This window comes from Amblyomma mixtum, chromosome 8, assembly GCF_055824585.1.
Source record: "Amblyomma mixtum isolate Tamu chromosome 8, ASM5582458v1, whole genome shotgun sequence".
Classification (NCBI taxonomy): Eukaryota; Metazoa; Arthropoda; class Arachnida; order Ixodida; family Ixodidae; genus Amblyomma; species Amblyomma mixtum.
Genome location: NC_143019.1, coordinates 76,164,281 through 76,191,264, shown reverse-complemented (window position 1 = coordinate 76,191,264; position 26,984 = coordinate 76,164,281). Strand labels below are relative to the sequence as shown.

The 26,984-nt window shown below is 47.3% G+C and overlaps 1 protein-coding gene and 1 pseudogene across 1 annotated transcript; one reads left to right on the top strand and one right to left on the bottom strand.

Moving 5' to 3' along the window:
- Nucleotides 1-6,350: 6,350 nt before the first annotated feature.
- On the bottom strand, nt 6,351-20,885 carry LOC149333058 (uncharacterized). Its single transcript, XM_089555970.1, has 10 exons — nt 20,658-20,885; nt 19,719-19,925; nt 18,669-18,868; nt 16,980-17,323; nt 15,217-15,412; nt 13,035-13,234; nt 10,195-10,305; nt 8,880-9,071; nt 7,283-7,405; nt 6,351-6,762 (listed from the first exon to the last, which is right to left on the bottom strand). The coding sequence occupies exons 1-10, from the start codon at nt 20,883-20,885 to the stop codon at nt 6,587-6,589; spliced, it is 1,977 nt and encodes a 658-aa protein (XP_089412096.1). The 3' UTR covers nt 6,351-6,586.
- Nucleotides 20,886-25,809: 4,924 nt separating this feature from the next.
- LOC149333056 (kelch domain-containing protein 3-like) overlaps nt 25,810-26,984 on the top strand; it is a 38,587-nt pseudogene continuing 37,412 nt past the window's right edge.

The following is a 26,984-nucleotide window of genomic DNA, read 5'->3' as shown; positions in this document are numbered from 1 at the left end:
TAAAAAAGGTTGCTGCTCGTTACGGTGTCGATGTTTTATTTTCAGCATCAAATAAGCTGAGCAAGATTTGTCGTGCGGTAGAAGAGAAGACCTCAAAGCAAAACACTTGTGCGCGTAAAAAATGTGCAATCAGGAATGAAAACCCCCCTATCACATGCAAAAGGAACGTAGTGTACATGATTCGCGTGTCATGTGGGGCCGTGTATATCGGCCAAACTGTTCGATGCATTAACACGCGCCTCGCAGAACATCGCCGGGCTTTAGGAAGTGGCACAGGTAAGCACTTGGCAAGTCATGTGCGTCCTGCCAAGCCCAATTGGATCTAATGACAGTAATCGTTTCGCATCACGACCAGAACACTAGGGAGATCATCGAAGCCTATCATATTGCTAGGACAAAGGGATGTGTCAGTGAGCCTTCAGTTTTGCTGTCGGAGAAGGAACGTGCGTTATTAGATGGTAACGGTTAATCTCTTTTTCTGTCTTGTTATTTTACTGTTCGTTGTGTTTTCTGTGACCCCTATTTATTCCGAGCGTTGCAATAAACGTTTTTTGTTGCTAATAAGCGCTTGTCGTGTGTGTTCTTACCCTTTCGTCTCCGTCTTGTCGCACTTTGGAACCCATTATGAGAGCTAACGGAACTAACATAAAAGCATCCTTCGTTATCATTCTGTCCCTTTCCCTGTCACTTCTGTTGTCTGCCTTCGAACATCGCAGAGTATGTGCTGGCATGCGTCTTTACTTCATTTCCCTCCTCCGCTCCCTCCGTTTATTCCTTTTCACACGCGTGGCTCAGGCGCCTACCAAGGAGGAGTCATACTCGGCGCCTTTCTTGACACCATAACTTTACCTATCGTCCTCCCTCCACTTCCAAAGCACATTGTCAGAGATATATTCTTACAGCCGATCTCCCCGCTCTTTCTCACAGAGATCTCATTTATCCCTCTTTCAGGAAACTAATTAAACCGCAGTTAAGGAATGATGCCTATCTGTACATGGGAATCTGCTTAATAACGGTTCAGAAATTAACGGAGTGGGGCAGGCGCATAGCAAAGAAAAAGTATAAGGTTTTAACGTAGTTAAACCGAGTAGACGTGCGAAAGTATGTTTGCTTTCCTTGGTCGTCGGCACGTCTGGAGACGGCCCTAGAATGAGGTTAGTCTCTGGTCGACTTCAAGGTGATCTATCTCTTTGCGCATCAGTGTTCTGCAGATTTACACGCAGCCCAATCGGCAGCACTCGTCCAGCGGCCAGCGAAGCTCACAGCTGGCGCTGCCGCGGGTCCTAATCCCGGCTACGGCAAAATTTATTTTATTAATCTATTTATTCAAAGTCAAGGTCACCGCTTCAGCGATTTTCCGGCTTTTGCAGCTTTGGTCGTGAAGTACAGCGTTGAGTCAAAAAATTCTTGACTGCCTAGGCATGTATACAACAGAACGCTGCAATATGCGCTTTTCTGCAGTAAAACATAGTTCACGCGCGTCAGTTCTCGACGAGATAAGTCCGCTGGCTTTTTTGCTATCGTTTTATTTAAAGCTCCACTCTTGCAAAAAGTACAGCAGCTCACTATGATTAATATTCTCAATGCGATGCTGATGCCCAGCCACGTGCGTCAGGCACTCTGAAACCGCAAACGACTCGATACCCGGCTGAGCTAGCATGTCCAAGTGTGAGGCAGCCGAATCGATAAGGCTTAAGCGTCAGCGACCATCTTCCATTTTATGTGCCTCCCATAGCCGGCACGAAAAGCAGGCATCGAGTTCGCTGCATGCAGGCTTTTCATCTTGGCTGTCATCCTGCGTGACAGCGTTATTTGTTACACGCCCTCTGCTGGCCAGCGTGAATAAGGGAGATAAATGCGGGGAAGCTTCATCGTCGGGAGGGGGTTGGTTGCCTTTGCGAAATTATTTCAGCTTTCTAATGACAGCGGGATACAAAAGGCCCGTGTGAGCTTTTCCTGCATGACATCTTTTCCCTACAATGAAACTGAGGAAACTTTGTACAGGAATAAACTTCATTAAAACTTCCTGTTGGGCGAGTTGGTAGTTCATATTGAATTAGAAATATTATAGCGCAAACAAAGACACGGACAAAAAAGAGAGGAAACACACACACAAGCGCTAACTGTGAACTGACTTTATTCGGTGAACGCCACACCTTTTATAGGCCGAAGGATTGTGAGAGAAAAAAAAATGACAAAAAACAAAACAAGGGTTGAGTCAGAGCCATCAAATCGCGAGCGCATGCGCGGGTAGACAAGGGCATCACACTTCGGTTTATCTTCCATCTAAGTAGCTGCATTAAAATAGTCAATCTCAGCCTGGAACAGAGATAAAGAAGGTTCGCTGATGCACTCGCTGCCAAGTTTCTGTATGTGGTAGGCTTCTAGGTTTATCCGTGCTGTCCTGTCTTTACTTTTGCCAAGAACTTTTGTCTCCTCAAACCGGGCCACGCACGCTCCACACTTACTTACATGTGCAACAAGATGCTTGTATTTATCGCTTTTATTTTCTAAATTTAGGGCGTGCTCCCCTAGACGGTCGTTGACACAACGTCCAGTTTGGTCCGTGTCTTTGTTTGCGCTATAATATTTCTAATTCAATTTTTACAGGAGTTAATGCCCCGCTATATAATAACACCCGAAATATGCTGCAGAACTGAAGCATGCTGATGGAGTTCGTTCCTGCTGGGAATTATATATGCTCGATGCCTTGCGCTCCGGTTTGCTCTGCTGTAAAGTGCAGTAATTATGTCACAATCGGTTTGCTTGATTCTTTGACACATTTGTGGTATATTAGACACAGTCATATTTAACAAGTGCAAGTTTTCCACCACTATATCTTTCGCCCTCAACCTAAGCATTGCATTCAAACTAGGTACAAAACACCCCTTGAACAGCAGCTTCCCCATATATGAAAGAAGGGAAAAAAAACAAGATTACCGGCAAACTATGCTAGGAAAAAGCGCGGTTTTTACGGAATACTACAGGCATAAGCCCAAGCAGGAGTGACACACTTGAAAAATGAATTATAAAAAGTTTGACAGTAAAGAAAACAAAAAACAGAAAAACCGTATTGTAGGATGTTGAAAAGCATAGACATTTATACAGCACAAAAGATACCGAAGTACTATGCAACGTTGAAGGGAAAGGTCGAAGTTCGGAATATCAAGTATCAAATATAAGAAAAAAAATCTGTCATTAATCACAGGCAATAACGCACAGCCGTGAAATAAAATCGGGGTAGTTATTATTAATGAAGGCAAATATGATTTGGCCGTTAGTGCCTGGAGTTTAGAATATGTGCCTCAGTCATATTGACAGACAGAAGACAATTATCGGGTAAGTTGTTAAAATCGGTTACAGATCGAGGAAAGAAGGGAATATTGGAATGCGTTTCATCTTGCGAAATATAGTGTTAAAGGAAGAGAGTGAGTATGTATTGTCTGCCTTGTAGTAAGGGGCTTTAAAAATAGGTTTGGATCCACTGCTAATTTACAGCTCAATAACTCGTACAAAAATTTTAGCCGCAAGAACTTGCGTCTCGAATGGAGGGTACGAATTTGGTTGGATGCCATTACACCATATATGAAAACTGCGACCTTATATCTCGAAGTGCTATGGAAGTTGTCGCATTTTAAGGACATACGCGCATGTCATCATAGTCCCATATTCAAGGGCAGGCTCAATAAATGTAATATAAAGGCTCCTTGTGGCTACAAAGGCGCCGGGCCACTCAACCCACCACCCCTTCCTCATCCCCCGCCTCCTCCTCCTCTAATCATGAATCTCCATCATCTCCGATCACGTCACCACCAGGCTCCTACGCCGCCATAGTTAAAGGATCCTCGGTGCCAGCGTCCCTCTCTTCCACTACACCACCCTCTCTATCCTTGACTGACGAGAGCCGCTCCTTCGACCTCCGGCTCGCAATGCTGGAACGCCAGCAGCGAGAGCAGCAGCGCACTTCCCACGATATACAACAGCAGATACATGCCTTGACTCAAACCCTCCAGACAACCACCTCCTCTCTTACCTCCCAGCTTAGCAAGCTAAATGAGCACCTTGCCACGTTCACCACTCCTTCCTCCAGGGCCCAGGTCGCCCGTTTGGCTGACCTTGTAGAAACCACCACGCAGGCACATCACACTCGTTTGGTTCAGCTGGAAACTTCGGTTCTCCAGATCCTTACCACCCGCCAAGCACAATCAAAGCAATTGGAATCCTTCGCATCTATGCTCCAATCTGTCCATGTCACTGCCCCCGGAAAAAAAGAAGGAACGCGTACCATCGCGTTCCTCTCCACTATCATAATGGCGTTTGGCGAGGACCTCGAGATTGTGCAGTGGAGCTGCCGAAATCTTTGCCACAGTAAGACCCCCCTCCACCAGTATCTACTCACCCGCCCCTCCCTACCTCATTTTCTCCTTCTCCAGGAGACCCGGACGGCCCGCAATGTCCCAGGCTACCGCGCCTACCATGCCACTACGGCCACACCACTTGCGTCTATTTATGTACGCAATGACGTGCTCGTAGAGTAAATTGACATCCCCTCAACCCTCCTTAAATATTTAGTTGATGTGGTTTATTGCCACCCTTCTTCCCGCATCTCACTCGTCCTTTTGTCTTTTTACAACCCCCCTGTCACTTCCTCTTTATTCTTTGCTCTGGGCAAATTCCTTCACTCTCTTTCTTCTACCTCCCATCTCCTCTTTGGTGGTGACTTTAATGCCCCTCACACACTCTGGGGCTACCCACAAACCCTCAAACCCTGCCCCTCACACACTATGGGGCTACCCACAAACCCTCAAACCCGGCCGCCTCCTCCATTGTCTGGCCCAGGAACGCCACCTCACCCTTCTTAATACTCCTGGCTCTCCTACTCGAGCGGGCACTGCCTCACAACGCCCTACGACACCCGACCTCACTTTCTCTCGTAGTTCACTTTCCTTTCACTGGCAGGTGATGGCCGTTATTTATAGCAGGTTACTTCTGCACTAGAAAGTCCCAACTTGCATATGCTAGCTGAGCGTATAGACGCTTTCCAATAGTTAAGAGAAACTACCAGTGCGCCGTAAGGATTTTTTTTCCGAAAAGTTTTTTGCGGCGAATGAACACAGTAAAAAGTAAGCGGAAGGATATTGTTGACCAAGTTTCCAAAGGCTCTCTGGTTCACAATCCAGTCACGCTTACCATTCCGCGGGCCTCCTTGTTTGTCACAAAGCTGATAAAATGAGCCATCCTTCTATAGTCACCAGTCGCGCATGCTGCATTTCTTGTATATATCTTGTCGATATGGCAATGTTTAGCGCATCATTTGCTTTTTCAAGAGAATCAGATCCACTAACAGAAGAATTGAGAAACGCCTCATTGGAGCCGCTTGCCCGGTTGCCGTTATATGCGGGATTGGTCCTTTTCTGCTCAACATTCATAAATCCCACCCCTGCGCCACTACCATTCGAATGCGAGCAGTTGCCACAAGGGGCGCATATGTGACCCAGGTTGTTCTTCGCGAGAAACCTCTCCCGAGCCATAGTTAACTGCCATCTAACACGGTGGGCAGTTTACTGACAATCCAGTGAGCAGGTTGTGATGACGCCCAGTTGCCTGTAACATACGTTGCCCACCTGCCGCCTAGGCGGTTTCTCCTGAGATTTTTCATGTATTTTTCACTCACGATCAACAAGGCAAATGCCCATGACGGCGCCCATGCGACACCAGCTCTTTAACGCTGTACGGGGCAGATAGCAATGGGCTGTCTGTGGTGCCGCTGACAGCCCAACGGGTGACGCAAGTGAATAGCAAAAAGTCGTCCAGGTGGGTCCGTAAATATAGGTGCCTATTTAAAGTAGCGAAAACTTTCATGTTGTTCAATCGTATGGTCTATTTTTTCTAGATATAAGCGTGGGATATCGCGAAAGCAGGCCCAAGGCGGCATTTTTACGGTTTGCCATATAGCAACATTGCAGGGAAACATATTCAATAACACTCTCTTGAGCAGCGTCTTGAGCAGCGAAAAAACGTACTCGTACAGCTGCCGCTTTTGTTTCGTTAAAATGAAGCCCCCCCCCCCCCCCGTCTCTCTTTTGGAACGGAACTCATGTTTAAATTATCTTCGTCTATGGGGAGGGGCTTCTGCACAAGCATGGTCATTTGAACAGGGTTCTCTACAATATCTCTTTTCATCTCTATCTATTCCATCAACTGCTCTATACTTGGGCTTGTCAGGAGTTATTTTCAATCGCTGTAATGCACTACCGTCAAAATAAATAATATCTAAGGTACAACAAAATCGATCAGAATGTTAATTTAATTTTTTTAATTCCATGGATTTAGATATGCAGACCGTCGGCGTAGACCGAATCTTGGGGGCCAGCTCCTGCAACTTAACATCAACTTTGCTGCCGTTGCCCCTCTGAAAGAAAGCCATGCGAAAACATTAGCGCTTGAGTACCATCCATACACATCCGCCGAGGCACGTCGCAGCAGTCCTTCACTGATGAGAGCTGCAATCCTGGGAGGCAAGCTAGGGCGCGAGAGTGCCAGGATCCAATGCCTACGAAAACCTGGGATGTAAACGCAGCCCCATCTACTGTTCGGCATTCAGAGGAAAGGCAGCGCCACGGGCCGAGTAGTTCCTGCACACTTCAACGCCGCGGACGGTGCACCCACAAAGGGCGCCGACGGGACCATTGAGCGGCTCAGCCTCACGCCACCTGTCGTCCCCCGGCGTGTACTTCTCAACATCGGCAACCACGGAAGTCCCTGCGTTCCAGTAAGAAGATTAAGAAAGCCATGGCATCGTAACACAACCTCGGCTCCAGTGAAAAATTGGAAAGGCGTGAAGTAACTTAAACGAGTCGAGGTCGCATGCAGAAGGTCTAAATCATATGACCGAAGCGCCATCATTGATCACGGGAAGGTATATTGTGCGAACTGCGCGATCTCTCCCTAAGAAGCTCCTCGTACATTAACACATAAAACGTCTGCAGTGGTAGCCGCGAGTATTAAGGTTATCATCAGATGCTAGGTGAACTTCGCGCGTGCGTTCGCGATCACGCTTCTTGTACGCATGCCCTCACGGAGCTTTCCTAATCCAACCTTTTCTCCCAGTTATGGCAAGCGCTCCACAGCGAAGAATATCCATAGTGTTCAGGTCAACAGTGAGTGCTACAAGCGGCTGCGTTCATTTAGACCTCCCTGCTCTTGACGTCGACCTGCATAGTGCAGTAGAGAAGTGTGCGAGAATCGACAAGCACAATGATTGGCTGGGCCGGGCACTTACCGTTGTAGCCGCCGATGACGTAGAGGTCATCGCCAAGCTGTGCCACCGCAAAGGAGCTGCGGGGAGTGCTGAGACTGGGCATCTCGCGCCAGCTGATCGGCAGGCTGGCCTCGCTGCATATTACTGCGAAAAGGCCGCAGAGAAACAGCGCTAAGACATTGTTGTGTACATAATACGGAGGAAAAGGGTGCGTGAGTTCACCCTAAGCATACATGAAACATGAGCGTACTAATTTGTCTAGTTCCTGGAAACCCTGCACCCTGTAAATGCAGATGCTAGTGTTTTCTGAGAAAGAAAAAGCGCTCTAATTTGCACAAGGGTAGGCCTTAGGAGGCCTCGATGTCATCTTCCTGCAGTTCCACATGACAATGCTGTAATGAAGAAAAGCACTTTAATTGGTGCAATATCGGTAGGTACCTGAACCGCGCTGTGAAAAGACAGTTTAAAAACTGAGAATATGAAAATAGAAAGACGTAGAGGAAGGCTGGCACTGAATTGCTACCGCCTGTGTTTTTTTTGAAGGGCGGACCAATTTATGCTGGACATTATTGAATGATTATCCCGTTCTAACGAGAAAAATGCTGTTTTCATTGAGAACACACTGTGCAACTTGCAAAACGAAAACGACTAAAAGGAAGCGAGCACGAGCCGCTTTTGCAAAGTAATGGCGGTATGTCCAGACAGCTTTGAGCAAGCAAAATCCTTGAGAAATAGCATGCTCCGCCATTTACTTCCAAGCAGCTTTCTCAGAGTTGCATTTCATGCTCGCCGTCAGGAGTTTACGGGAAGCATGTTTCATTTCTCAAAATTGTTTTCTCAGATGTAAAAAGGTGACCAGTATTGCTTGTCGTTTCAAGTGAACTCGGGCTGAACGGAAGGAGCACCAAGTAGAGCTGGCGAACTATCATTGTGAGCTCGTGAATGAAATACATCTTCGTCATGCACGGGTAGAAACATAAAAAAAGATAAAAACTAAAATCTGAATAGCTGGTTTCGTATATGGGCATCTTATATGGGAGAGATAATCAATTTCTCTGTCTCGATAAGTGATGAGTACAACACTCACGCAGTGGCGCTGTTTTCAGAACAGAAGACTTCGGTTTTTCTGTGCTGGGCTGATCGATAAAGTAAGAAATGATGACGCTGCTGAACAAACAGGCAGCACACATATGCTGGCGGTAGCGAGTGGCCGGAGTGGGAGCGTCTCTTTCTTATTGTAGTGTCTGTCGAGCTGTTATATCTCCTGAACCAACGGGCCTGGATAATTCCACTCCTGGTTCGTAATCTCATCGCCCTCCGAACTTTCTTCCTCCCCCTGCTACGCTTGCCTTCTATTGGAATCCACTCCGTTGCCGTTAAGGACCATTGGTTGCCTTCGCCTGACATGTCCTGCCCAAGCCCATTTATTCCTCTTGATTTCTACTAGGATGTCATTGACCCGCGTTTGTTCCCCCCACTCACTCTGCCCGCTTCCGGTCTCTTAACGTTTCACCCATCATTTCCAGGTATGCACTAAGAAACCTAACCACAGGCCATTTAAAACAAATTCACCCGATCCCTTCGAATGTACGTTCAGCGGGAGCTCGCCTGCGCTCACCCTTGTCCAGCCGGCATCGTCCGTCGAAGCCTCCAATGACGTAGAGCACTCCGCAGTGCACCAGCATGCGGTGGCTGCAGCGTGGGCCCGGCAGCGGTTGGACTAGGCTCCACGAGTTCAGGGAGGGCGTGTAAACCTCGACGCTTTGGAGGACGTGGCCACCGTTAAAACCGCCGCTGATGAATAGGCGACCTGCACGAAGGACGACTGTTCGGATGACCGTACACCCCATCCGTTTCCAGCAAATAGAAAACAACCATGGAGCAAGAGATGAACGGACAATTACGATAGTCTACCGGGTAATGCGAAAATTGAGCGCAGCTCGTCAACCATCGTAGCCGTGGCAGCTACTGCCTGCCACAGCTGGCTGGTGGGGTGCTACGCTGCTAGCTACCCTCCGGGATCTCCCCGTGGCAGCCACCTTCCAGCTGTCCATTCATCCGCTCTCGCCGTGGCAGGTGGTGCTTCGCTCCGGTGCCACCTAGAAACATGCCACACGTCTATACACGTTGTCAGTTGGTGTATTGGGTCATTTGGTGTTGGCAACCTGAGTCGACCCACTGGCTGTGGGAAGAGAGGTTAGACGCAGAGAACGAGGAGAAATATAGGAAAAATACGAGAACACAGATGGAGGGCTAAAATAACTGAGCGACTGACGACCGCGTCGCTTTCTCGGCGTCTGTCGAATGCAACGCGATGCGCTCAAGGTACCGCTGCTGCCTGTCCTATACTGAGCTACAAACATTGGACAAAACAGAAAATTAGTACCGCGTCTTTACATACACGCGGCATCACATTGATTTAACGAAAGACCAATTCACCGTGTTCATAACCACAGAGTTCGATGGTAACTGGCACTGCCGTCGCGTGCCCGCAAAGAAGGCTCTTGAATTCATGATTTGTGCCTCGCTTCAAGCGTAAGCAGCTGCAAGACATGTCTACGGCGGCTGGCGTCATATACTAGCGTGCACACAAAAAAAAAACGAAAAGAAGACGCTTGATGGCCAGTGCTACCAGAGCTTGGCACTCAATTTATTTGAATAGCAATGTTTCTTGACGAATATTTTCCTTGGCTGTTTATATGTGTAGGAACTCGCGTCGTTTGTGTCTGGTTTCCGCTACGTGTTCTTGCATCCTTAATAGGTCTGATCATGTCCTGCCTTTAATATATACGCGTATAGATTTTGGTATATGTGTTCAGTTGGGAGTGGTTTTTGGCCCGGCCCTTTTTTCATCTGTGTGGTCTGTGTATAGTTTCAAAAAAACTAAGAATTGTTCCTAATTGGCTCAGGTTTCTCACTTTGTAGCAACTCACCATTAAAGGCACAGGCAGAGCCGTCGCTGCGCCGTGTACTCATGGGAGAGACCATTGTCCATTGGTTCTTGAGAGGCTGATACCGCTCCACACTTCTCGTTCTCTCGACGCCTGCGGCGGGGGATGGAAGTCAAGCACCCCGTCAGTCTACAGTCATCTGTCGACGAAAGTGACGCTTGAGAAAAATTATTGTTTCTTATCCAAAATCACTCACAGACCCAAAATTCAGGGGGCACTTTGACTGTCTAAAGTGGGTAGAGGCGGAAGCGTTTTCCGCACTACTTTCGCTGTTTCTGTGGCACTGGTGGCGTCACATATAATTGAGTACTAATTACTAAGTGATGACAAATCAGTAATCAATGATTAATTACTGATTAATTCCTGAACACTACTTAACTGCTAATTAATGACGCTTAAGCTTCGCCTTTAGGAGTGGAACGCGACAGCGCGTTGTAGCGCTGCCAGGGAGTCCACGGAACGCCACCACCCGTTCGGCGCGATGCCTTGCCCTTTGAACGCAACGCTTTTTGAGGAAAGGAAATGGCGCAGTAATTCTCTGTCATCTCGGTGGACACCTGAACCGCACCGTAGAGGAAGGGAGGAAGTGGGAGTGAAAGAAGATAGATAAAGAGGAGCCGTAATGAAGAAAATGAAAATTGTATTTGAGGAAAGAAAATTACGCAGTAACTGTCTCACAAAATTCAGGGGGGCACTTTTTTGACCTAAAGTGTGGTCACTGATGTGTGGTTAAGATGTTAAGCTTCGGCCCTAAGAGTGGAACGCGACAGCGACTTGCAACGCTGCCAAGGAGTCCATAGAACGCCATCGCCCATTCGGTTCTACGCCTCGCTCGTCGGTAAATTGGTTTTTGAGGAAAGGAAATGTATCTGTCTCTCATTTGTCGGTGGACACCTAAACCTCGCCGGAAGGGAATGGAGGAGGATGAGAGTGAGTGAAGACACCGTATTCACTAGACGCGCCTTTGTTCATTCCAAACCATCGAGCTGGCATGGCGGAGTGGATAGCATGCTCGTCTCTCGCGCCGAAGACCGGGGTTCGATCCCTGAGCTCGACCAATTTCTTAATCGGTTTTATTAATTTATATGGCCTGACTAGTAAAGCTAATTAGGCTAATTGGGTAATTACGCAATTAACTAAGCTCAGTCCCACTCACTTGGAGAATCACTATACGATCCCTTCAATTGGTTGCATGGTTACTAGCCAAAGTACAATTGGCCCCGTTTGAAATTCGCGCACTGTGACGTCACGACCGTTTCCACCAATTGAAAAGCGTGACATTTTCTGTCGACAACTGCTGCTTACAACGATGAGACATTAAAGGCTTCCGCCTTAATATGGTCAGAAACTGATGTGTCTATACCTGCCCTCCTGGGAGAAGGCCGTACTGTTTACACGAGGCGCAAATGCCTACTGCACTATCATTTCAGACATGGCCATTGTACACTTCCCTTAACTCGGCTTAATCTCACTAATGCTCTGGTTCATAACCTGCTTTAGAGGAAAACCAAAATTCTATTGGCCCCTCCCAGAATCCATAACTTTAGAGGATCTTCGGATCCCTTTTCTAGTGAGACCGCTATTCTTGGACATCACTTTTATTTTGGAGACCACACGTAGTGAAAGTTGACAGGACAGTGGGAAGTTTTAAAGAAATTATTCTTTTCTAAGTCATCAAAAAGAACACCAGAAGAAATAATGTTAATAGGGTGGCAACTTTCATGCTTCGCCACTCTTATAATCGATGCCGGCGAGGTTGTTGATGGATTGTCCTCTGTATGTGGCTTTTATTTATTTCTGTAGTTGCACTTTGTAGTCAAACACACAAACCAACACATTTGCACTATGCTTTCTCAGAAACCAAGGAACCATATCCAAAAGCGCTGCTAATGAATATATACAAGGCGCCCTCTAAGAAACACAAACTTTAGCAGGAACTTGGAACAAGTACATACATATCCTAGAAGCAGCCGTCATAACAAGGGAAATAATATAGGGCTGGAAGCGGCAAGCCTGTAGTAAGGCTGCCTCTTAGCTACACTTCGCATCATGATACTCTGCAGTCACTAAAAGAAGTATATGTCGGAAAGAGTTCTACCTAATAAGAGCACTGTCGCCTCAAACTATACCCAAACACCACGTTTTCTTCATACACGCCATTCTTCCAACTAACTTGTTTTGTACAATAAACCTAGCAGACCAGAAGATCGCAACACGCCAAGATGTGACCCCCTAACTTCGCTATGCTGGCAGAGCAAATAACGAAGTTAATAAATGATTTTTCAATAAAATCCTGAACGCATTTCAAGCTTTTCGCACACCTTTTCATTCCAATAAGGTTGGCCTCCGTTTAAAACGCTTTTGCAGAGGAGTGGTTTGTCGCTGGTAGGCGGCGAAAACGAAGCGAAAACGAATGCATAAAAGATATTAACGCTGGCAATACACTAGATGTTGCAAGATGTTGCAGTAGATCAGTTGGAAAAATATTCGAAGTCAAGTAATGATTGCCTAAGCAGGCTGAAGAACGCGGTATGCGAGAGGGTTATAAGAGAAGGAGGAATGGATATTAAGCACCCCTAACTTTTTTCTAGCATTTTTTTTTCGTGTACGCCGCTACTGAAATCATTTTGTCAGTGGTAACTCTCGTCAACGGTGCTTAAAAGGCAGATTCTTATAAACTGTACTCGTTATGAAGGTAAAAGAACGGCAATATGTGTTACAAAATACAAATTCTTTCGCGGTACAGCAGCAGTCCTTTCTTGAACCTCCTGATGGACGCTAGAGCAATCCTATACCGTAAAAAAGTAAAAAACGATTCTTACCAGTGTGCCCTCCGATGGCATAGATGTGGTCGCCCAGAACTGCTGTAGCCACGTAGGCACGCGTGAAGAGCATGGGCGAGTGGTGGCGCCACGTGCAGCTGTCCAGATCGAAGCTGTCCACCGAGCGAAGATAGGAGCTCAGCTTCAAGCCCCCGATCACGAACAGCTGCCGCTTCCATTGCACAACTCCGTGGTAGGCCCTGCACAAGTGCGGTACACTTGCTTGAGATGAAAGCAGGCTGCGTCGCACTCCTCTTGGAGAGTGCCACATTCGCTCTGAAAGCAAACTTTGCTTCATCACGCACATGCTCGAGCGCTTGAAACCTGCCAAATGTGGGAGGTTGGCAATATAGGATCGGTTCATTTTTTTTTAAATGTTAACTGTGAAATGGAGAGTCAGCGCTGAAACTGTATTCGGAGTTGCATTTACTCTGACGGCACCGGATATATGAACCCTTTAGCAAAGGTGGTTAGCCAAGTAAAGCTGCTTATTTAGACTATGTTCTTTTATGACAAGGGCCTAATCTTCAGGATCTTCATGTAAGTTACGAACACTCCACGTACTGTAGGACACGTTGCGCTGCAATATATGCCTTGTGTATGCATCCCAACAAGTTTCTCCTCGAAATGTGCATGCCCCCTTGAAAACGCCGATCATACCCCATGTGAAATATAGGCCAGAGGAAGGAAGGACAGTGTATTCAACCCACACACAGAACATTTCAAAACGAATTGCTTGTGCATTGCCGTTCAAACCACGAAGAACAAAGCCAGGAAGGCACTTCGTGGAGAGGGGCAAGCGAGACCTACAACTGGTCGCCAGGCACTTCGATTCTTACAGGCAGGATGATATGTACGAGTATCATACCGAATCCTTGAACCAGCTCATGTCTGGTTCATGTCTGAAGCACAACCGCTCCAGAGCCGCCGTGGTGGCTTAGTGGTTATGCTCCTAGTCTGCTGACCCAAATGACACGCGTTCGATCCCGGCCGCCGCTGCCATATTTCGATAGGGGCGAAATGCTAGAGGTCCGAGTACTGAGAGATGTGAGTGCACTTCGAAGACCCCAAGAGGTCGAAATTATTCACAGCTTTCTACTACGGTGTCTCCCATAGTCTGAGTCGTTTTGGAACGTTAAAGCCTATAGCACAAAACCTACGGCTCTATTAACATGAGCTGACATTCTCCGTTAGGTGAGCCACATGGACACTTCGTTAGGTGGGCTGAAAAATGAAAGGATTTAACGCAGGTAGCTCGAGTACACGTGCGAAAGCAAGGGACACTTAGGTTCCGCATTAAGGGCTTTATTAGATTAACATTCATATATCCAGAATTGATCATTATTTACATAACCCTCTTACATCGCAGCCGTACCACTACCAGCGCAGTGGCGTAGTGGTTAAACAGTGCACCACTGCACTGGCAGGTGGTTGTTTATATCACGGCCTCCTTTTGGGATTGGGCGACCCATGTTTTCTTCCGGAGCAACCTCTTACGAAAAATGTTTAATTTAAATGCCACTTATCACGTGGCCAGGTTGTAATCACGCCACAAGATTAATGGATCTTGGTGGCGTGACACCTGCCTCCTATCGGCTACAGCTGGCGCGACGCTCCTCCCAATTTACTCGAGCTTCTTCACATTGGGTACAGCTCGCGCGATGCTTTTTCGAACTGACCCGAGCTTACCCGAGTAACTAGGGTAAGCTCGGGTTAGTTTGGAGCACCAGACGAGATAATTATGCTCGAGGATGATACAACTGGAATAGTGCTTTCGCATAATACAAATTACGCGACCTCTCTGCCTCGCCTCCCAGCCCATCTCAATACCGGGCAGTTCCATCAAAATCGAGAAATCTATCGGTGACCAGTCTTGTAAGGCCGAGTTTATGATAGATTATCTGCAAGCAAATGCGAACGAAGTGTGTGAATTGCAGCCTCGCGGAGCAAACGCAGTATATATACAAGAGTTTATGAACCATTCCAACATTCGAGCACAATCATAGCAACTATGGTAGCAAAGACCCTTCTGACACACTACCGTCATAAGCAAGAAAGTGTGGCTGCGCTTGGGTGGGCGTCAGTAAGTAATTACTCCCTGATTACAAGTCTCCACCACCTTGGGGGATTCCCCTAAACATTTGGTCAAAGAGTAATTATATAATAAAAACTTGCGACTTGCCTGGGCTCAACCTCTTCGCTCTGGAACTGGAACCAGCGGTTCACGCGGTGGTCGAAGGTCTCGATGGTTGACTGCGCGCGTCCTTTGCTCCAGCCGCCGACCACAAAGATCAGCTCAGACGGCAATCTCGGTAGCCACCGCTCCGGATTAGCTAACCCACAGGTGTCGCAGTGGGCTTTCTTCAGAGGCATGACGCCTGTCATACAAGGGGAGGCAAGCGTAGCAGGCCATAGCAGAACGTTATGTGGGAAGATGAGATTTAGAAGCGAGCGGGGATACGGTCCCCGCCGCTGGCTAAGGACAGGGTTAATTGAAGAGGTATGGAAAGGCCTTTGCCCTGCACTGAACGTAGTCAGGCTGATGAAGATGACAAACGTACACGCTTATCACATTAAAAACTGGATTTATACAGGCGTCCACGCATCTCGGGTAAAATTCACAAACCCACACTGCTTGCAGGTCTATATGGATATAATTCCCACCTAGTGGTGTCTATTACCAAGGAGTGAGGTATCAGTGTGGTGAGGTGCCATTTGTTCGCAGGAAAATGCACCGCTCGAACGCGTACACGCAGGTGGCGGAAAACGTACGTTCTAAAATAAACGATCCTTGTGGTCACAGTGTCCCTGTGTGTTCAAAAGTTGAGATTACCGGCGCCCGCACACTTCTTCGGTAAATCAATGGCGTAGGCGCCAGGTTGAGTGGAAGCATCAAGCTCGCCTAATGATCAAATACTACAGCTACCCTCCGCTTACGTAGCTCGGAGATGGATCCTTACACAGGCAGGTTCAGCCACTAAAGCTGTGTGGAAATGCACCGAAATAGAGTAAGGAACGGAGAATGTGCTAGCATCGACCACTGGAGCGTAGCTTTGCGGTCCGGTGAAGCTGAGGCTCTGTATTTGTCTATTGGTTATAGAATGCAGCAACAATTGTGAGTAAAATGTCGGCGTCAGAGCTGGGCTTAGCGTGGTGACTAATATTTCGTGATGAGCGCTAAGAAGTTACACAGCCTCACAAAGTGACGGTTTTGAATGAACCGAGGCGGTCATGATGGCCTTGCATCAAAAAAATAATGTTCAATGTTTTGATGTAGGAGGTTATACATAAGTCCGAATATCTGAGAACGACAGGGAACTGCAGAAGAAAACGCAGGGTGCTCAATCACAAGACGCGAACTGCCCTGCAACAGTGAGTGACCTTGGAATCCGGTAAACTACCACGCGCCTGCAGTCGATGTTGCACCAGACCACGGGAGCTTTCAATAATTTGGCCTGTACGTGAGTTGGTTTAGTACCGCTGTTAAGTCAAACTGCAGGAAAAAAAATGTTGCGTTGGGCACGCTGGCACCGGTCCGTATTCAGAAAGGACGCGTTGTGGTTGAGAGAGGGAGACCGACTTCGCAATAAAGAGGATATCCGTCTGCCAAAAAATATATATCTAGCTACAGAGCTGTATTATAAAAAACGCGAAAAAGTGATAAAAGAGAAAAATTCCCCAAGAAACCACTGAAATACTGCAGTGAAGTAATTACTTGTGAAGACCAGTTAGTACCTTTCATTAGGCTCGAATGTGTGGTCGGCTGAGAAATGCGTTATAGACCAATAAGAAAACGCAATAGCGTTCGATGCCGCTCCTGTTGTGCCTATAGTTGTTTCAGTTAATTTGGCGACGTTTCATTCACAAACTCAAGCAATCATGTCTGTACGTTTCGAACGATGTACTTACTATCGTTGTGTGCAGGCTCTTCCACATTGTTTTCACCGGGCAGATCACCACCTTCTACTTTGGCAGCAGCTCTAGGTGCCACTGCATTCGCGGCTACGACGGCGGCTTCGAGTACGGCTGTGGCAGCAGCCGCGACGGCGTTGAGAGCGACAAAGGCCTCTTCGGTCGCGCCTAGATTTTTCGCGACAGCAGCGCCCGGGCTTATACCCGGTTTGGAATCAGCTGTTCGCGGCGGCTCATTCTTTGGCTCGCGCAGTATGAGCAAGACCGGGTTCTCCGAGCACTTGCAAGGGCCAAGTTTCAGTGCCTCGGTAATTTCCTCCTGGAAATCGGCCCCCTCAGCCACCGCCGGCCAGCGCTGCCGGAACATGTCGAGGGAACTGCGAGCGGGCCCAAGATGGAATTGCTTAAAGTACAAACAATACTAGGAGACGCGAAAGAGTATATTGCCTAATTTCGGGGAATACTTTCACTCTGTAATAGTTATATCAGTCATGCTTGGATAACCACAAGAGTGACTTGAACATCGTAACGATATGGAAACATAAGCACGCTCTTGTCTGAAGAACTTACCATCGAAAAAATGCATTGCAGGCTACCGTGCTGGAATTCCATATCCTGATTTCCTGCGCACAGCAACTACCGCCCTCTGTTGGCTGCTAGTAACGAACACCACATAACTAAACGGATATATTTCAATCTAATAATTCGGGGAGGCTTAGATTATCTAGAGACTCTGCGCGTACGTGGGGATTACAATGGTCGAAATTTCTACTGGCTGCAAAATATGAACAATAAAGCACTTCCTACGCTCACAAAGTATTTTTCAACTGGAATGAAAATCAATGTCGTGTACCAATCATTCTAAATTCGCATGCTGGCTTTGCGTATTCAGCGTCACCTAGCATGAAGGGGCAGTCGAGCGAATAAGAAGCGTCTCTCTGCTTTTCTAGATTTTGCACTAACATAGCGCTGCATATTTTCGTGCTCCTGGCAACAGTGCGGACTAGGGTTTTGGACTTTACATATTGGACTCGCAGCTGGCGCACCATCCTTCTCACGTGCCGTAAAATCAGCTAGAGCGCTCAGAAACAAAAGCGTTGGCTGTTATTTTCGGCCGAACGTTCCTGTTCACAGGCTTCTGGTAACTGCGATATCTGGGGTTAAAAAGGAATGCTTTTGAAGTGTCCGCATTCATGGAGTACCGACTTTTAACAGGCTGCGAAAAGTTCATGCATATTTTGTGGTTTTGCACGACAAGCAGTAGACAGGCTGTAGAGGAGACAGATAATTTTGCACCGGCATCTAAATGTTAATACCCAAAGACAATGGCGCAGAGGAAGACGTTCATTATTCCATTACTGCCGCCATGATGCTACCTCACGTATCGGGACAGAAGCTGAGTTAGCCAACCCCAAAGATAATAGCCGAAAACTGGAGAAAGATAAATTGCACATCACTTGCACAAATCGACTGAATGTTTTTTGTATGGCGAAATGGGTTTATCGACAAAAAGCGCAACGCCGTTATTTGGTGCGCGTCGGCCACATTAATTAGATCAGTGAATAGGGCATTTGGCTTAAGTATTCAAAGAACTGTCAGTCCAGGTCACAGCAGCTGTATTTCCTCAGATGCGAACTAAAAAGAACGTCGATACTGTACGAATATAGACCCTATCGCCGGTCGGAACGTCGTTCAACCAATTTTCAGTTAACCGAAACTCACTGTGGCTGACAGCATCCTATCCGGACACACCGCAGAAGCCCGGGCAGCATGCAGGTGTCTTTTGCTCCGGCGGCGAAGTGCCAGCGTGCGATCGCCTCTAACACGTCCTCCTCACGCAAGACATTTAGCTCCGGCGAAGCCACCAGGTCATACAGCAGCCAATACGGTGTCTCTCCGAAGTCCTCGCTGCGGCGCCACACCTGCGTAGGGGGAACTATCTTTCAAGAAAGGCACAAGGTATTCAAAAAAGGGGGCCGAGACGTTATTTAAGTTCCTCTGTTTATTTGCCGTGAACCGAAACTCAGACCTCCTTCGGAGTTGCACTTAAAGTGTGGATTTCATACTCGGGTAAAAGCTCTTGTCTCTACTGAATACAGTATGGCTCTTTTTTCAGCAAATTGCTTATGATATTTAGTACTGCAGTCTCACGTAAGGTCGTCAGCTACACGTGCAGCTCTGTCCCCTATCTCGAAGGGATCGCACTTCCAAAAAAAAAGCTGGTTCAGGAAAACGCACTCTGCCATTTTCCCTGTGCAGCGCTAGGCATCGTTTAAGGATGTCAACTGATCACAGATGGCGTCTCTATACTTAGCAAATAGCTGAAGACCGTCGCGATAATACTTCAATGTCGAAGACACGCTACACTTCCCTACGGTTATTTTCCTAAATCGCCGCTGGTATTTAAATAAGCGTGGGTATCCACCATCGCATCCGCTAGCAATTTCTCAAGATTGCCGAATGGGATCAAAAGAGAAAACTGTTAGTTTGAATGTGAGACCCAAGCTCTATTTGCGCGACAAACCGTGACACGAAAAGCCTACGCCATTGGGACGCCTTGAAGTGTTTTTTTATGCTCCCTCCCTGTAGATAGCACAAAATTCCTTGACAGAGGAAGCAAATTGCGGATGCTGGCTTTTATTTCCGCGTGAAAGCTAATGGCCCCCCGAAAATTCCGCCCTATTTTGTGAAGCTCTACTGAACTTGCCGTAAGGTTCCAAACGTGAAAATAAAGAAAACCAGGCCGGCTGTAGAACGTGATCCCCTCCTCACCTCGTCGAAGTGTTCGCATGCGTAGGCCATGACGGTCTCGGCTAATTTTGGGTCTTTGTAGCGACGCAAGAGCTGGGCGATGCTCAGGCAGTTTTCGGGGGCCATGAACCGCAGCAGCACTTGCAGGCACTTCTTCCGGGGCACGTCCAGAAGTAACATGTCCGCGGCTTCGAGGACATCCAAGACATTTTTACCGCTCACAAACAGCTGCAGCGAACGATTGCAGGGTACTGTGGCGCCACCTCCGGAAAGACTATCAGATTGTGTGTTCTGATATGGCAAGTTGCGCATTCTAATCTGCAGGTATTAGGTACCCAGCGCGACAAATCAAGGCACTGATGTTTTCCAAGCACGAATTTGGTGCCGTTTTAGTAGAGCGGTTTCATTTTTGGTCGTTGTTTTTTTCCTCCGCCTGGCTTCCCGCGCTGTCTAGATATGTGCGCCCACACATGCATGCTTTTGAAGCACTTTGTCATCAGCAGGACTGCAAACGATCTAAACAGATGGGGTTAAAGTTCTTATCGTCACTGAAGCCTTCCCACTTGTCTACTACAGTTTGAATTGCGATGTACTTTTCGGGTCATGCTTTTAAGCGGAATGTGGTGTAGTCAGGCTGATGATGATGATGATGATTTACTCAGCAGCATAATGCCGTGGGCTCCAGTGATGGCTGTATTACGAGCGTCCAAGCGTCTGTGCTGAGTTCTTGCTGGAATTATGCGCCCATGTGTTTTGAGAGTGGGGACAGAACGGACGTCACTACTTATTTCAGTTTCGCCAAATAGCGTAGGTAGATAACCTTCAAAACAGGCTTGGGCTCCCATTCACGCATGAAGATACGGTTCAGGATGTACTTCATGGAGATGCGCGGATTGGCGTAACTAATGTACTGACAGCCTTCATGTCTAGAAAAGCAGGTGGCAGCCTGCCGGCACTTACCTGGTCCGTGTACATAAACGTAAGCAGCACGTCGAGCGCGGAGCCCGTGACCCCGGAGACGAATACTTCTCTGGGCGAGCCGTAGTCCTCGCCCAAGAGGGCCCGGAAGTAGGGGCTCGACACGCGAAGGAAGCCCCGCTGTGCTAGGAATTCGCCGCCGTCCATCGTGCGCAGGCGGCAGTCCGCGGACAAGGCGCCGCCAGGAAGCAGCCCACAGTGCCAAAACATCATGGCTGCTCAGAGGAGCGAAGAACCGCTGGCCCTTCCGACTGCGTAGACGTGGCGCGAGCCTCGCGCTACGCGGTGCTTTTTCTTCTTCTTCTTCATCCTCTTAAGGATGGCGCGTACCCAAATGAGGGCATTGGCCAAGGTCTAGTGGCATAAAAAAGGAAATTTCCATAGTATTATGACAAAATATCGGAGCCAAGGGTGAATTTTGAAAAATCTATTGATGAAAAACGACAGAAGAATATTTAAAGTTAAATAACAAAGAACATTTTGGTAAAAAAAGAGAAAGAAAAACTCCATGAATTTTCAGGTTTTGCAAACCAACCTACCAGTTCCAATTATGTAATCATGGAGAATTCCACAAATTGAACCCAATGAAAATCTCTTGGCGCTCGCACCGAATAGTAATAACACTGGCAGAGATAACAGAAGCCCTAACGTGGAGAGAGGTACCTCCAGGCAAATCTTTCTCTGAAGTGCGAACTTTAGTCAATAGAGGAGGAAACGGACTAAAGATTCAATGTACCCGCGTGAGTCACATAGGTTTCATAGTCACATAGCCTTTACAGTATGTTTCCTTCTGAACGTGAAAGAATAGCAATACTATGGACATGTTTTATGTGCGTCGTTCGCTGACGCCCTCGCTTCAATGAGTTTCTTGAAACCTTCCGCTGAGTGGTGCAGATTAAGAAATCGCAACTCTTTTAGCAATTATATTTACGCAGGATAAATCTCTATGCTGGAAGAAAACTTTTTTTTTTGTAGCGATAGCTACACTACGCCAGCCCCTTCGCGAGGTCAGCTTGGCTGCGCGCAGAGCTATGGCACCAGCGCTCCCCCAGCTGTGTGCATGCGCCGAATGACGTCATAGCCCGCAGCTGGTGTGCGCCCCGCGCGCCCTGCCGTGCGCCGACGGCGGAGCGGACGCCGCCCGCCTTGTCAGTTGTGCGTATGGGCGGAGTGACGTCAGAGTGAGCACGCATCTGGTGTGCGCGCCGCGCGCCTGCGATACGCCGCGTGGCGGCGCTGTGGCTGGTCACGTGGTGCGGAGCAGCTGGTGGTGGCGCGGCGCGCCGGCGAAACCGTGTGGTGAAGGAGTGGAGAGAGGGAGAGAGTGAACCACATCCAGGGAGAAGATAAAGGAGGAACGCCCAGCGAAACGCAGTGGCGAAGGACTGACTTCGCAATTCGACTGAATGAGTTCCTCTCGCCCAGCTGTAGCTATCGTGTCACTCCATCATTACCCAGAGCTAAACCACAGTCATTTTTTTGTTGTTTCCTTGAAAGCAACTTTTTAGGAAAAACGAGGGCGTTGTGCATTTTAAAGCATCCCCCATAACTGATTTGATGGGAATCAGCGCAGAATTTCTGCCATATATATATTTGTTTGCACTTTTACAAGGTCACCCGTACTCTAAAGGTGGCTAAGAGCGTTTTGGAAAAAAATGTTTTCGCTTTTGTTTTGTTTTGTGTTCCCCTGAGTGAACAGTCAAAAGGCGAAAATTAAGCCCACAGAAAAAAAAAACTTCAGCAAAAACTTGCTTATTCACTTCAGCACTTATTAAAAAAACTTGCTTATTCACTTCAGCAAGACTCAGCCTGAACTCTCTGCAATGGCCTGTGAAAATATTGTAGCTCTTGAAGTCACCTAAAGCAGCTTTCATTGCTTTTTTGAACATAACGCAATTAATAGCTGCATAAAGAAGCTACGTATATTTGGTTCAGCGAACAAATCCCCGACATAAGAAGCCAGAAGCAAGCGGGCTATGTTTTTTCATGGTGTGCTCCCAAAGGGATGTTGCGCAAGATTGTCAGATCCGGTTGGACAACGTCGATCTGCAAACTGCACATTTTCGAAGAACACTTCACGTACTACTCCGCCAATGGCAGAGGAGCAATCTACCAGGCGACTGGCTAGAAGATACCCACGCGAGCTTTCCGCCTTGGCAACCATGTTGGTTAGTTCCACCCTCTAGCTGCAGTGAAATGAAAAAAAAAATTAAGGCGGAAGCCCGACCACATAACCCGATTTAATTTGAACATCGGCCGTACAGGACAATAATTCGAAGTTTTTAATAATGACCGGAGATTATAGACAAAGATCCTGCCATAAGAAGACGAAACTAAATCCTCTTTAGTTCATCTTTAAGAAGTGGCTCAGGGTATTCTTCTCTGCTTTCTGCTTTTCCATTCCAAGAGCTCGAAAGAGCAGCGGCGGGAAATACTGCTCAACGATGACCCTGATCGCCAGCACACATTGATGGCCGGGGAGGGGGGCAACGAAGCAGCGACAGTCAGAGTATTGCCGGACTAGATGGCCCACTCACTTGCTCTAAAAAGATTCTGTCAAATTAAGATGTTTTCCCTCAATCAATTTTTTCTTGTGCGGTAGATTGTGTGTGCCTTTTTTTGAACAAAAAGGATTTTCCTTACCCGCATCAAGTTAATGATCAATTCCTTCTCGGCCAAAGATATGCTAACCGTCCTGGTTAGCTGAGTGGCAAAGTGATTGCTCCGGAGAAGCGGTCGTCCCGGGTTCAAACCCCGGACCAGGAAGAATTTTTCTGTTAACTAATCTTCTGTAGAAGCTGCATAGCATTTATTTGTACCTGTATGAATGCGCTAAGGTGGATACCAATGATTATTTGCTCTCTTATTGCAAATCTACTCCACCTTGGGTGATTCGGCAAAACAATTGACCAAGAAAACAAGTACATGAATGTTTCTTCAGTGAAAACATTTCTTGCGTGTTGCCTGCAGTGTGAATGAGATCAATACATTCAACTGCAAGCATGCTTTCGTGCAAGCGAGTAATCTTGGCGCACTACAGATCATACCATTTAGTTTTTCTTTTTTCTTTACTCGTGGATGCCCAAATCTCTAACTAAATTGGCCACCTCTATGAAGACAAGATTTTTGTTTCTTTTAGGTCCTCCACTTTTCTTTGCCCTTTTTCATCAAGAAATGATGATGCACTAAGTGATCACTCAGTGCGCACCCAGAGCCCTGTATTTTCCATTGTCTGCTGTCCTCCGCCAGTAAAGAAGAAAACCCAGTAGATAAAATGCCGACGTCAAAGAAGAAGAGGAATCGGTTCCACGGCCAGCACAGCTTTTGTTTTCACCAAAATTTTCTTTGTAATTTAACTTTAAATATTATTCTTTCGTTTATCATTAATTCAATTTTCAAAATTCATGCTTTGTCGTAATCCGCTATCGAAATTTCCTTGTTTATGCCACAATGTCTTGGCCAATCCCCCATGTGGGTATGTGCCATGTCTTAAGAGTAAGAAGAAGAAGAAGACGGCCAGAGCACGTTTCGGAACGCCGTGAGAAGAATCAAGACGCAACCCGAGCTGCTCAGGGCGGTCAGCCTAATCCACGACGACTCAGGCCGAGCAAGGTAGGACTGGAAAGCGTCGAACCATCACGTGAGTAGTTGACGAGTCCAGATTCAAGTGTGACCTTTCGCCTAGACTAAAAGCCCCTTGCCCAGCGACAATATCCCAGACGCTGCCTGACAGAATCCTCGCACTGCTGACGCTCCACAGGCGCTGCGTATTCGCATATGTACAGTATTTGCCATAAGTAACCCGGCACAGGTGGTTTGTTTCTTAGCCGCGTAGCGAAGCACTCATGGCAGTCCTCAAGCTCTGATTCTGTGTAAAAAAAGGGGGAGACCTTGTCCTTACATTATGGCACCGTTCGGTCTTTAGGGCTGCTGTAAATGCCCCGTTATACGTTTGAGAAGCGAAAAAACCTGTTGCTCGGTTAATTTTGGCAAAGACTGTACATTCTACCTTTCATGATCGGGCGAATGTCGATAGGGAAGAAAATGTTTTGGAGTATGGCGTGCAAAGCAGCAGGAGATAAATGGTTTCTGTTGGGGCAGCAGACACGAATTTGGGACGGCAAACAAGCGTGGAAGTGATAGTGGTAAAATATCTGTATAGGTACCTGGCTTTTTGCATCATTTAGAGCAGCCATTCTGAAGAAGTCCGGTAAAGCGCATTTTTAAACGGGAAAACATTGATGGAAGCAGTTTTTTCCTATCATGTATGATTTTACTATAACAACTAACATATCCGCAGATCACCCGATGGCAGTCTAGAACTTTTTTTTTACCGTTTTTGCTATCATCAAAGGAGTTCGCCATTGGTTTTCTGTAGCAGTCTTAACTGCTCAATACAATCGACACAAACATTTTAAAAGAAAGTTTTTCCTACATATAAGGAAGATAGGCCCTTACCTTCAATATTTCAATATAGGTATCTTAGAATTTTTTGATTCTCATAATTTTTGCAGGAGAATGTTCGACATGCTCTCTGGATTTGACTCTGTTGACGAGCCCCGTTAAGCATAGTTACTGTGGTGCAGAGCTTGGAAAAGTTGGCGCCTTTGCCCTAACAGTTGCCGATGGTCTTTGCTGCCTTCAGTGTTCATTTAAGACCAACTTGTGGAATACTGAACATACAAGGCTTCGGCGGATGCGGTCGTTGGGGCTAGAGTCTTGTCTTTCCGATTCTCTTCCATAAACTACTGTTCCCTCGATAGGCAAGCGTGATAGCAGCCCATTTCTAGCCGCGGCCAGCCAGTGCACTTTCGTGCTTTGTGTTGACCCGGTCACGACAGGACCAACTTTAAATGTCAGCCTCTTTTGCTGGGAAGAACTAGTCCAACATTCACCAAGAACCGCATAACGAAGCTGAAGGTTTTATTTCCACCTACAACCGCGGACATTCGTTATGACCGCTTATACTATGGTATAAGCTCTTAGACATATCTCCACAGAATGACTTGAAATGCGGCGTATATTAGAGCCCCATCGTACTACTGAGTTCTTTTATTTTTAACCCCCACTAACACTGGCGTTGTTTGTCCTCATCCCTTCCGAAGCAGGATATACAAGTCGGAGTGAACGAAGGATGTGGACGGCACGCGTCGAGGGTGGACCCTGCTGTACCAACCACGCAGCGGTCACAATCAACGACGAGATCTACTCGTTTGGCGGCTACTGCGTCGACGAAGTCAACACGATGCGCCGGCCCATGGACGTGCACGTTCTCAACACGGGTACGTCTCGTCCAAGAAGTGCTGCAGCCTTGGCGTGCTACGTGTCTCGATTCGGTGACATTAGATATTTACACATTGGGCGGAGCTCTGCAACAAAACTTGACCAATACAGGATCATCTGTCGCTGCAGCCAATATTTTCGCGTAGGCTGTATATTTTTCTGTTTTTAACAGCGTTCTGTCTCTGCACGTCCCGTTGATAAACATATTCTTTAGGGACCATACAAACACAAGATGCACTGTTGATTTTCTTGCAGGTAGTTGTCTTCAGAGTGAAGTTTGCTCGCAAATGCAGCTAACGCCAGGTACACTCCAGATTCGCGCACTAATGCGGCTCCAACGTTCTTGTTAGCTGCTGCCTATCTGATACTGAATTCTAGAGCCTGTCTGATCCCTCTAAACGAAAGATACCACGCGGTGTGCGCAATGACAAATTTCGAAGGTCCTTTACCAGCGAACAAAGAATGTTGCAGGCAACAACCTCCAACAAACTCTGCACGTTTAGACCCCAGCTCTTTGGCGCCCGTTTCGGTTTCGGGGCGTCGCCGTTGCCGTCGCCGTTGTCCGTTGTAATCAGCAGCAACGTTAGCCCCGCTTTAAGCAGCGAAACCAATGGAGCAGGAGTTGGGAAAGCAGAGGGTAAAATTGGTAAATTGTTTTTTGAGCAAAGGAAATGCGCAGTATCTGTCTCACAAATCTCGGTGGACACCTGAACCAGAGGGAAGGCGCACAACTGCCTTCTTGGAAAGGTGGACACATCACTCGTGCTTTAAGCTACGTTGGGGGGGCGTTTGATACATGGGCGCTGCATGCGTTGGCATTGCAACGTTTCCCCAGAAATGCGGCGATGAAGCCATAGGCCGTCATCGTTTGTTCTATTCATTGGCGTTGGCGTTGACAGCGTTTCAAATTCCGATCATTGTAAGGAAAGGAAGTGCACATAACTGGCTCCCTGGGTCAATGGACTCCTGAATCGCGCTTATAGGTACGTGGTGTGATGAGAGAGAGATGTGGGTGGTATGCGTTAG